General features: G+C 46.1%; 1 protein-coding gene across 1 annotated transcript in view; it reads right to left on the bottom strand.

Annotated features, from left to right (window-relative positions):
- Positions 1-12500, bottom strand: part of MGMT (O-6-methylguanine-DNA methyltransferase) — a 123851-nt gene that overhangs the window by 23195 nt on the left and 88156 nt on the right. Inside the window, exon 4 of the mRNA XM_072340258.1 lies at positions 4560-4717. Within this exon, the coding sequence (XP_072196359.1) occupies positions 4560-4717 (158 nt within the window). The remainder of the gene's footprint in view (positions 1-4559; positions 4718-12500) is intronic.

Genomic DNA, 12500 nt, shown 5'->3' with positions numbered 1-12500 from the left:
CATATTCTTCAGCTGCCCATCAGCCTCGCAAGCTCCAGCCCAGCCAGAGCATTTATAGATGCTGCATATGGATTTAGGTAACTTGGGTGATGGCAGAACAGTCACTTAAAAGTAAGTGCAATTTAATTGAAAAGGGAAAATAAAGTTACAAGACATACGCAGGACTGAGGAATATTAAAATTACGTAAAGCTCTGTAGAGCCTTATGTCTCTATAGATGCATCTCATATCCACAGGCCATCACGTTAAAAATTACAAGTTAATAAAGACAGCAGAATTGTGAAAATTTCATTCACGTTGGTATTTACTGCACTGCTAACACTGGGCACATGTAATTCCACGAGTCAGAAGAATCCGAAGTTGAAGATGCACTTCAAACACCTATGGTTACTTCTGCTATGGATCTAAGTTTCCTTCTAGCTTGATAAAAATCCATCAGAGGTCAAATGCATCCTTCCCATTTCTCACCTGTTCTCACCCTTAATTCCCAGTGTCTCACGTTCTCCTCAAGGCTGCAAATCACCAAAACATGACACTACATATTATTGTCCATTACACAAAATGCTCACAGCCACCATGAGGTGACCTTAGGATGGACAGTGGGTATCTGTCTGGCTGCCCCGGTGCCTGACATCCCTGAGCGCCTTCCTCCTGCTCTTCTGATCAGGCTTTGTTTTTTGCTGTGGTTTCTCCTCTTTGAGCCTTGGAAGCCTCAGCCCTACATCCTCTGCTTCTGGGGTTCTTAAAAAGGAGTGTGCTCACTCTCATGACTTAAAGAACTACTTTTAACCAGTCATTTCTTTTCTTGTTGTATTGGAGTACTGAACTGCTGTCCCATTAACCCCTAAGCTTAACTAGGTAGTATCTCAACGAGGTCGATGATTGTTACAGTTGTTCATTAGTTTCAACATAAAGCAAAGGAAAAGAGACCTGTGTTGGTCTTAATACTGTAAACATTCTTATTTTAGTAAGTTTTATGTACTGAAATACTATTTGGTTAAACTGCATCAGAGAGAAAGATTTTCTCTTAGGATACACTGCACACAGTAATAGGACACACTGTGCACGGTATTTAAGGTAAGCAATGCAGCCTTTAAAAGATACTTCTTTCTAATGTAGGCACTCAGGACATGTTGGGTCTGATGTCTCAGAAGTCAAGCAAGCCAACAGCCCCACTGTCTTCAGAAACCTTGATTGTCATTTGAGCATTTCAAGCACAGAAAGGAAGAGAACACTTCGCTCTTTGCTGAGTTACAGACAGAACGCAGAATATCTGCTTCTTTCTCTTAGTTTTTTTAATCTTAATTTGGTGCATCCCTAATAGTTTGGGATGTGCAAAAGCAAAGAAACAAAGAAGTGCCCCCACTGGCAGGGAGGTGAAGGAGCAGCGAGATGCTGTCAGTGGGAGGGTTTTCTATCCAGGTTCTTTCTGAAGGGAGCGATCCCCACAAGCACACCAGAGCAGTCACAGCAGCGTGGCTCTCCTATCAGCTGGAGGACAAAGTCCCATCCCACAGAGGTGCCCTGAAGCTCGGATGGCACGCCATTCCTTCAGCTGGGAAGCAGCATTTCACAGCTTGCTTCGCCACCCTTAGCAGTGCCTGCGCCAGGCTCGCTGTCTGCCGTGCTGTGGTTCTCCTCTCTGAGCGAGGAGGCTCCCAGGAAATCACAGGGTAATTATTGATTACAGGCCTGGGCACGGTGCGAAGTCATCTTGAAGGGGGGAATGGAGGCACCGCCGCTGTCTTTGAAGACTCTGCTCCCATTATGTATGAGGTGTTTCATCAATATCCCTTCTTGGATGAATAACATGCATTATACACGGGAAATTTCAGCTGCTAAGCTGGCTTGCAAAACTCACCTCCCTGGCCTCCATCCTCATATTGCTCCTGCTCTGGCTTTCTGCACTGCTTTTTCTGCCCTCAATTGCAGGCAGAGGGCCAAGGTCCTCCTCCCTTGCATGGACATGGAAACATGCAGCTTAAGTGAAAGCAGGTGCATAAGCTGGACAGCCAGAAAATGCCTCCAGCTCAGGCCCATACCTGCAGCACAGGTATGGGTAACACAGGTAACACAGAACCACAGCTCTGCAAAGCAAAAGGAGCTCGTCCAGCAGTGAGGGCAGCTGGGCACGGTGTGGCATGCAAAGAGCAGAGCCCCAGGGCTGCTGCTTGTCACAGGGCAAAGGAAAACTCTTGTGTGTGTCCAATTTCCTCTGCTCTTGTTGCTCTAATAAGCCATCTGGTCTGCAAACACGGCACTGCTCCCTGCTGCAGTACCCGGTGCTGCGACGCTCGCCATGGTCTCGAGCAGCAGGTTTGTAAGGCACAAATAAGGAGGAGCCAGGAAATTCATGATTGGCCAATTTAGCATTTCCTTTACCATTTCACAAACTCACAAATCAAACTCATGCATAGGCTCCGAAACAGTAACGAGGTCCGTTGTTCTTCATCATACACAGGGACTACATCATACACGGCGACTAATGGCCACGGTACATTAAGAACAATTAATCACTCTCCATGATAAACGTGCAGAGATTAGCCAGAGGTGTAGCACCTTGAAGTCACTGTGCAGAGAAGTGGGACATCCCACGATGACCACACTGCTCTATGTCTGCAGCACAGTGACCATGGGAAGGGGCTCACAGGAAGAAAAGCACACAGTGGGATCATTGCTTTGGTCAACGACCACCTGCAGGAGTGCTCCTGGACCTTCTGAATTCACCAGTCTCTCTTCTGCTACCACTAAGTTAATTGTTAACGTATTTATCTATGTTATCTATCTCTATCTAAGGAGCTGTGCCTTAACACTTGGCACAAAAGTAAGTGCAGGAAAGCGATCACTTACTGCAAAGTGCTTCATCCTGAAAGCACTTCATATTTTTAAGAGTCCTCTTGTAAACACGCTCAGTTGTAAGAAAAGCAGGACTCCTACCGTCCTCAGACTGCCACAGAAAAAACAATACAGTTTGAACACAGCACCGACTAAGAAGAAAGAAAATAGCCAAGCATCAGGCCTTATCACAAAGGCACTGCTGATGGAACTCGTGTCACCCAGGGTCACAGCACGGCACTGCAGGTGGCTGCAGCCCCAGGCTGTGATACGGCACAAGGGCTGTGGATGGGCAGAGATGCACGAGGAGAGAAGCCTTCCTGGTGGCGGGTCCTCAATGCTTATGTTTATTCTGCATTTTTAAGTGCCTGGAGAAATGAACAGGCACTTTCAAATGTAAATGTGGAAGAAGTAAACAAATAGCAAATCCTTAAGTTAGCAGTACTGCAACTTGCAGACATACTGAAATGTGCAATTTAAACCATGATGATGCAGCTTTCACCCCGTGTTTCTACTGAATAATTTTAGAACAGCTTCAATGTTTGACACGCATCACCATATTCCTTCCCGTATCACTTTCATCCACTGTAGGAAAGGAAGAAAAAGCAAGAACACCCAAACACTACAAACGCTCACAGGAGTGCAACACTCAAAACGTTTAAGGCACTCAAGCCCGTACCTCGTAATCTGAGTCCAAAAGATGTCGCATTGAGCTGTTTTCTTAACGTGAAATAATCCGTATAGGAGCTCACCATTAAAATAAAGGTACTCTGCAGATTTCATACGATTTACGACTCGCGCCCTTAGAAAACGAGTCTGATGATCTGCATGACAACAGAACAACTGCATTTTGGTTTTGTTCTGCTCCTTGCAGCTGCCATCAGATATTTAGGAATGAGAAAGCGCAGCAGCAAGAAGAAACCTATTATTTATAAGAATTTGAATAAAGGCAGCAATTAGCAGCAGACACAGCTGAGTTTGGCAAATGCGTGCCTGTAAGAACAGCTGCTCCTTTCCACACGTAAAATTGGCCATCTTTTTACTGGTATATTCCCCCCACAATTTCAAATACAAACCTATGCACCTGTATGTACAAAGTGCCTTTCGCATAGAACCACACAAAAGAAGTGTATGTATAACTTGGGGTTCATGTGAAAAACACAGCTATCCTACCTTTGATAGCACAGGAGATATGAGCCCCTTTTTGGTGCTGTGTTATAATGAAATCAGTTCAATTAAGAACAGATCTTAGAGAAATGAGCACTGGATTCACTGGGAAATGATTCCATTCATGGATGGACAAGAAGTCACTGCAAAAAAGCAGATTTCTGTGTTTGTTGTTGCTTTTCTGTCACTTTCGTTCTGATGATTTTAATCCTGTGGCCTATCTCATTTCATGTGATTGATTCCTGTTACGAGGCCTTCAGAAAAACACACCAGTGAATGGAAAACAACAAGGAGGAGCTTTTCTCAGGTCACATTTCTCTCTAAATACACCAGCATCCAACATACTTTATATTATAAGAGCACTTGTCTGCCATCTGCATGTGTCCAGGATCATACAGATGCACAGAGATGTGGGTGCCCCATCCCTACAGGTGTCCATGCCCATGGATGCATTGCTGTGGGCAGCCAGCCCGTGACTGGGGGGGACCATGGGCTGTGTGTGTGTGTTCCCAACCCAACCCTCTGTGATTCTACAGCTACCATGAGCCGGGCACTGACCTTGCAGCAGTATGGGGTGGTGGAAGGGTGGCAGGGGCAGCTGCTCTGTCCTGCTGGGCTCACAGAAGTAGGCGCTCAGCCAGGCTGCACACTGCTGCAGCGGCTCCGGCATGGAGGTCGCATTGCCACGCAGCTCACAGCGCACCGGAGCCTCCGTCCTGTGGGCAGAGATGTCAGGCTGTCAATGACGAAAGCAAACATTCAGACTCTTAATGATCTCAAAAACATTCAATCCTGAGGCAAAGACTCCAAAGCTTTCTTGTTCTCTGATGAAAGCAAGGAGAGTCATAAGAGCAGTAACACAACTTCACCCACATCACAGAGTCATAGAATCACAAGGTTGGAAAGGACCTACAAGATCATCTAGTCCAACCGTCCTCCCATTACCACTGTTACCACATCACCTCTTGATCTGCCGTGGTGATGTGAGGTTGTTCAGACCTGCTGTAAGAAAATAAAGAATGGGTGAGAAGGAAAGACCACACTTAACTGGGAAACCTCAGGGAGCAATGGGAGGAAACCACCCCGGCCTGGTGGAGGACAAATCCTGGGTCTCCGTGGGGTTGGACAGAGGTTCCTCCATGCACCCACGGGCACAGCACAGCTTCCAGAGCCCTCCTGGGGAAGGAAGAAGAGGAAGCAGCTTTCTGCAGAGCCAGCGCTTTCCTCTTCCGCCACTCCTTCCAGCGACGTTGGCAGGTTTCTGCTTTCCTCCTCTTATTGAATTGGAAGGAAGCAATTGAGAACTCATTTGATTTTCAATGGCAGCTCATGCTTTCAGGATGCTGAAGAGCAAAGCAAACGAACAGAAAGCACCCGCAAATGAAAATGTCCTTTTTCTCCGGCTGCTTTTTCCTTCTTTTTCTATAGAAGTGCAGTGCCTGTATGAGAGCACGGAGAACACGAGCACCACATCTGCAGACATTCCAGCCCTGCTCCCTGAGCTGTAAGCCCTGGGTTAGGCACAGCAGTGGCAGGGAGGAGACCACGGTGCTCTCCTGCCTCTCTACGAGACCACTCAGAACCGCATGGACTGCTATCAGCACATCTGCAACCAAACAGCCCAGTAGCATGAAACCACCTGGAGAGCAACATGGAGACAACACCAAGAGCAGCTGCCAGACCAGCAAGCCCTGCCAGCAGCCTCGTACCTGGATCTGACAAACCTCAGCTACACCATCCTGATGCTTCCTGATACTGCAGCTTTTCTTTTCCCCCAGCTGGAAATGCATCTGGAGCCCAAAACAAGTTCTCAGCTGCGTGCTGGTGAAACTCAACAAAACAATGTGCTGCAATTGGTTGGATGTGTCACAAAGGGGTAGAAAGGAGAGAAAACTGCAGAAATAGCAAAATACATAAGGGACAGCATGAGAAAACCACAGCAATTTTGCCATAGAGTTGTGGGGAAAACGTAAAATCAACTCACTGCTATGCTCGAGATGGAGAGGAAATACTTTCTCAGTTACCTCCAAGCAGAAAGCCTGAGAAAATGAACTGCATCGTGTACCAGTAATGGCATAAAAGACACCGGGCCCGCTTTTGCCACAAGGCACCTTTACAAAAAGACCCAACGCCTTCAGATGCTTGATCCACAAAAGCTGACGGAGCCGAGCACACCAGGACAGCCGTGTAATCAAGCAGCCACCCGGCCCTGCCTCCGGATAGCACAAATGATGTGCAGGCAGGAGCTGTCCCGGGGTTACTCTTGGAAGCAGAACTCTCGCTTGTCTGCCGTGTGATCAAACAGCCCTGCAATTCTCCCCCAGCCCCAATTCGTTTTCTGATTAATTGTTAACCACTGAAGGCCACGTAATTACTGATTAGAAAGTGGCAGAGAAGAAGGGGGACACGCAGGCGGACAATTAAAATTCTCCAGCAGTAGAAGAATATGACAAGTTGATGGCTTGGAGTGGAAGAGAAAGGGAAAAGAAGAACCAGCTTTGGATCCAGTTTGCTAGAAATTAAGTGCAGTCCTCTATCCACTTCCATTATCAATTTGCTTTAAGAAACCGATCTCCACTTTATGTTTCTTTGCCATTTAATAATCTCTTTGCTAGTAAAAAAAAAACAAACAAAAACACAGGTGTGAGAATCACAGAACAGCCTGGGTTGCAAAGGCCCACAGTGCTCCTCCAGTTCCAACCCCCAGCTGTGTGCAGGGTCACCAAACCAGCAGACCAGGCTGCCCAGAGCTACATCCAGCCTGGGGAATCTGTGTATAAACATTTCCAGATGAATATGTGCATGACACAGACCTCAAGCCAAGCTCCCAGCACCAAGGATCATCAGTGATTCCAGACACGCACGATGTTCAGCAGAATAGGGCTCAGTTTTACTGTGGATTGTTAGAGCTACGACAATATCATAAGTACAGAATATAATAATGCCTCTGAAATCTCCAAGAGAAGTTGGGAGACTTTTCTGCTCCATTTATCCAGAAGAGCATAGAAAGCACTCTGAACTACAGCAACCTTATGGTTTTCACATCATCTTGCTTCACATACTCGGGAGCCTGGAAATGATTTGGGCTATAATACTGCTGTAAAAGCGAAGGAATACATCCCCTCATGGCACTGCAGCAGCAGCCCACGAGCTGTGCCTGCAGCACTGCAACCTGCAAGGCCTGCCCAGCAGGAGCCATCAGCCCCCAGGGTGCTCCCATCACTGCCATTACCCCATCGCTGCCATTACCCCATCACTTTGCCATTACCCCATCACTTTGCCATTCCCACACCTCTGATTTCTGCTTACTACCATAGCCATGAAAACCAAAGCTGTTGTGAGGCCCCATCTGCAGTGCTGCATCCAGGCCTGGGGTCCCCAGCACAGGAAGGACGTGGAGCTCTTGGAGTGGGTCCAGAGGTGGGCAATGAGATGCTCAGAGGGCTGGAGCAGCTCTGCTCTCCAAGAATGCATTGATTGCCTTTCCTGTAGGATACAAAGTTGATTCACCAACATACTTGTGCTGAGAGGTTCTCTGTGGCAGAAGTGCGAAAACACTTCATCTTATTTTGCTTGGTTAGCAACACTAACAACCATTCCTGACAATGGACAGCACTAGCAAAGAAAAAGACAGAACATCATTAATGCAAAGGCACCTCCTAGCAGCCCTCCTCCCCTCCTGCTCCTCCTCCTCCTGAAGTTGCATGGCAGTACTCCTTCTGCAAACTACCTCGTCATTAAAAATTCAACTTAAAACACCAGCTGCCTCTAAAAGCCTTTTTCTGAGGCTTCAAAGCCACACTTTGGTCCGACTAAACCACATGTACATTTCAAAAAGCAAGGCTAAAGCGGCCTCAAAACATTCATGAGACGAAAAGGAGAGCAAATTAGGTTACGGGAAAGTGTTTCCCTTCCTTCTCAATGCCCCATTCCACCCATTAATCATTATTGGCTGCTGCTGGGTGCTACCTGGAGTCTCACAATGTCCCAGTTCCTGGTTTCTTTTTACCTGGTCACTGAGTAATTAATGCTTTTTTAAAGTTGGTTGCTTCCACGCAGCTGAGATCTGCCCTGTGAGGTTCCTGTCCCAGCCATTCCCTCCCATGACTTAGGAGTTGGCATGAAAAGAAATAAAGGAAAACACAGCTTTAGCAGAAGGGGAGAAACTCAGCAACGTCACCTGTTTCACTTTAGCAGACTCCTTCCAAACCTTTTGCCAAGACTTGGAAGTTTCTACCATGCTTCCAAAGCGATCGTGTAAGCAGCAAATTGGCTTCAGTATTGTTCTCAATAGCTGATCTGTCAGGAAAGCCAGAGCAATGCTGTGTCTCATACTGAAGAGCCTCAGTGGGCAGCTGCCTCCTACACTGCTGGGATTCTAATTATTCCTTTTATTTCTGAGCATCTTTTTGCCTCCGTCAGCTCTTAGTAAGTGAGACACTACAAGCTGTACCTCAAGTCGTGTGATTTACAATAAGGAAAATATGTCATAATGGCTCTGCTGGCAGTTTCCTGAAGGGAAAGCTAGGAAAATGCTACGACAGTGTTGTATCAGCACCTGCTACATATGCATGCAGGTATTTGTGTATCTATATCAACAAAAGTTATGTACACATCTGATATAATGGCTGGGTTGAACACAGCAGATGATGCGAACCCTCCTACACCTGAATGCTTTATCCATTGATGCCCACCTCACCCTCTAGTGGTTTGCCTAAGAAGTCTGTGGAGTGCTACAGATGCTGAGCTAACGAAGATCCCCCTTTATTTCAATTCATTTTAAATACAAAACAAAAAAGCTCCCCAACTAACACAGAAATTGCAGCTCCCTGTGCAGACAGACTGCACTCAGCAAAGGGCCATCGGCACGGACGGGCAGGCTCGGATAATTGCATTATTATATTACTATAACTACAACACTTCCACTCAGAGAACAGCAGGGATAAAGACCTAAAATAAACAGAAAATAAGAAATGGGAAAAAGACATGGAGCGCCTGGTTTGACCCAATCTCCTATCACAGAAATCTGGGTATAGTAAAATCTAAACGCATCGGTCCTAATTATGAGAGTTTTGGCTCTAGAAATTTGTGAGCACACGTATAGGGCAGAACAACACTCAGCATCCCCAGTCTGAGGAGGAGCTGCAGGTTGAAGCAAATAGGAAGGCTTACTGCCAGCGGGACCTGAGTATTCTTACACTGCATCGGTCACAGGATTTCTTAGCGACATCACAAAGGTCCAAAAATTATCAAGATATTCCAAACAAATAACAAACAGTAACAACAAATAAAAAGAGATTACAGAAACCTTCCCCAAGCAATAAGACCATGAGAGACCTTGGGGTCTGCTGGACTGACCTGTTCAGAGCCCGGGGGACCAGACCAGGGGAAACAGTTCTGGATGGAGATGTAGGATCACCCAGAGGGTGGTGACGCACTGGAACAGGTTGCCCAAGGAGGCTGTGGATGCCCCATCCCTGCAGGCATTCAAGGCCAGGCTGGATGTGGCTCTGGGCAGCCTGGGCTGCTGGTTGGTGATCCTGCACATAGCAGAGGTTTGAAAGCAGATGATCATTGTGGGCCGTTCCAACCTAGGCCATTCTGTGAATAGCTGATGTGTTACTTCCTGAATGTGAGCATCGCTAAGAATTAGAACAGGAACGGGAAATTGAGGCTGAGCTCTGCCTGTTCTTTATGGAACACACATACATTCAGCAGCCACTTTCAATGAAGCCTTCATTGCGGAAACAAATAAAAATGTATTTTATCAACATCTGAACGTCATTTAAATAGCCTTTCTTTGATAGATGAAGACTAAAGCCACCCCAAAACTGTGGATGGATTATCTGGTCTCTAATGACTCCAAAACAATTACAGGATGCAGAGCAATCTCGTTAAATTTTATTCAAAAGCTTACTACACTCGTGTTTTCTCTTATTTTTCTATCAATGAAACCCATGAGGTTTAAGAACAATTCATTATGTATGAGACCCAACTTACAGTGCTTGACTGTTGATTAATAGGAAAGTTTGCTGTATGTACATTTGCAACATTAGATGCATACAATATGCTAACTTATTCTTCCACTGAAGCTAATTATTTACAAAAATGACTACTTGAGACTACAATTTATTAAATGCATGCATCCAGTCTCAATTTGGCCCCAAAAGACAGCCTGGAATGAAGATCTTTTACTTGATGTGACAACTTCTAGAAACAGTGTTATTAATATTGTAAATGTGGCAAATAAAGAGTTCAAATAGCCATATGTCTGCGTTGCATTTTCCCCCCACAGCCGAGCGAGCGAACAAAGCAGCCTTTTAAAGCTCGAAATTCACGGGGAAGCACATCCTGACGTGGTTTAATTTAGCTTCTTATCACTGGAGTGTCTGTGCGACAGTAGGCACAGATTGAAAGGAGGAGGAGAGCTGCAAGGAGCTGAACACCCCATAGTTCATGTCAGAATGCCCCAACCACGCTGCCTTGTTCTTCTTACTGAGAAGAAATTGAAGCGTTTATGGAAGAGATTAAGAACTTTACACTTATTAAGACCTACTCTTTTCCATACAACCTTTGCAAGCTATTCTACTATTTAACGTATAATTAAGGATAGAAACTCTCGTGGATACCTTTCATCCCCAAGAAGCAGCACAAATCTCAACCATACAGATGTACCTCTTGAGCAGAACACATAGACACTCAGACAGATCAGTCTTCTGCAGTTAATGATGCCACGTGTAGGGACCACATGGAGGTTCCCAAGGAAGGCAGTGCCTGTGGCCAGCTGTGATGCTAAGGAAGACGCTGCCTGCTTATTCTGTGCTCTCAATGCATACCAGCAAACACTTTAGAGAAGGCAGTGGGACTCCTGTCTTCACATGCCAAGATAAGAAAAATCAATGTCAATGCCCCAAAGACTCAAGTGATAGCACTGTAGGTCATTAAATGCTACTCACTGCCCTGTACCATTAAAGTTCTGATTGGAATCCTATATAGAGAGACACAGATTTCAAACAAGATCTTGCCCTGGAACACAGCACTGTAAGACCATGGAGGAAACAAAACAATCAGAAAGAGGTGGACTTCTCCAGGAGCACAAGGAGCAGGTTCAAGACAACACTGTGTGGTCTTGGCTTATTTTTTCCTGAGCATATTTAGCGTGTTTCCAGAGAAGCATTCCTCATTATGGACAGAGAGCCCTGTTAAAACAATGGCAAAGTGCAAAGACAACCACTAAAAACCACGATGGTGCGGTCCATCACCCACAGTGGGTCACCCACTCAAGTACTGCTTCCTGCTTTCTTCCAGGCAAATCATTTCCAGCCTAATTCCTGTTATCTCCAGATTTCAGATGACTGGACTGTTATCAAATGAACAGCCTCCAATGGCCCAGCAGAGCATACCTGGCCATACCTGCAGAACCAAAATACCACTTTTGTATCTGAGTAGCTTCTTCATCCATAATTCTGTTTCAAATCAATGGGGTCGGGGAAGAACAACCAGAAGATTTGTCTGAAAAAAGAAAGAAGTTCTCTGCGTCCTGTTTTACAGGGAAGGACCAACCTGTGCTGGGTTGAGAACGAGGGAAACCAAAGGCAGCAACAATCCAGCAGCTATTTCATAGGAAACATGGTAAAGCAAGAAGCAAATAGTCAGCAAAGCTGTAAGAGGCGGCAGGCTCTCACCCGAGATGTTAGGCAACATTAAGCATAGGTGATATCATCAGTTCTATCTATAATTAGGTTAAAAGAAAGTCAGTTAATTTTAGCGCTTACAAGAAATTGTTACAAAACAGGTTTTTCTTATATAAAAGAATTCTCCCTTCAGGCTTCCGGGGTGGGTTTTATCGCAGGCAATTAGCTATGCTGGGGATGGCTGCAGGGACTGCAGGCTGCCATGGTGCTCCTATGCAACTCCAGCATGCACTGCTGCACAGCACTGGGCCCAGACCTGCAATGCACATGGGGAAATGGAAAGAAGGAAAGTCAAGGCTGAATTAGTGCAACTGGACTCTGTCTTCAGATGTGTGCTAAGGCACGAATTCAAGATGAGAGTGAGCACCAAGAATGATAATCAACAGCACCTGCAGGCAGACCATCCTTTTAAAATGGATTAGAATACAGATGAATCATAGAATGGCCTGGGTTGCAAAGGTCCACAGTGCTCATCCAGACCCAACCCCCTGCTGTGTGCAGGGTCACCAACCACCAGCCCAGGCTGCCCAGAGCCACATCCAGCCTGGCCTTGAATGCCTGCAGGGATGGGGCATCCACAGCCTCCTTGGGCAACCTGTTCCAGTGTGTAACGTGGATCAGGAACCTCTTAAGAATTCAATAGAGAAGGCCATTTTTCCAACCACCATCTCATTGCAGGTCACAGCCCGCTCATGGAGCACCTCCTGTTGGACAGGGTGAGACCAGGACCCAATGAGCACAATGCCACCACAAAAGGGAAAGTGCTGACCATGAAGCCCACTGGGACACATTGAAAATCTGGGTT

Source organism: Excalfactoria chinensis, chromosome 6 (assembly GCF_039878825.1).
Source record: "Excalfactoria chinensis isolate bCotChi1 chromosome 6, bCotChi1.hap2, whole genome shotgun sequence".
NCBI classification, from domain to species: Eukaryota; Metazoa; Chordata; class Aves; order Galliformes; family Phasianidae; genus Excalfactoria; species Excalfactoria chinensis.
The sequence above is the reverse complement of the archived record's forward strand: the minus strand, read 5'-3'. Positions and strand labels throughout refer to the sequence as shown.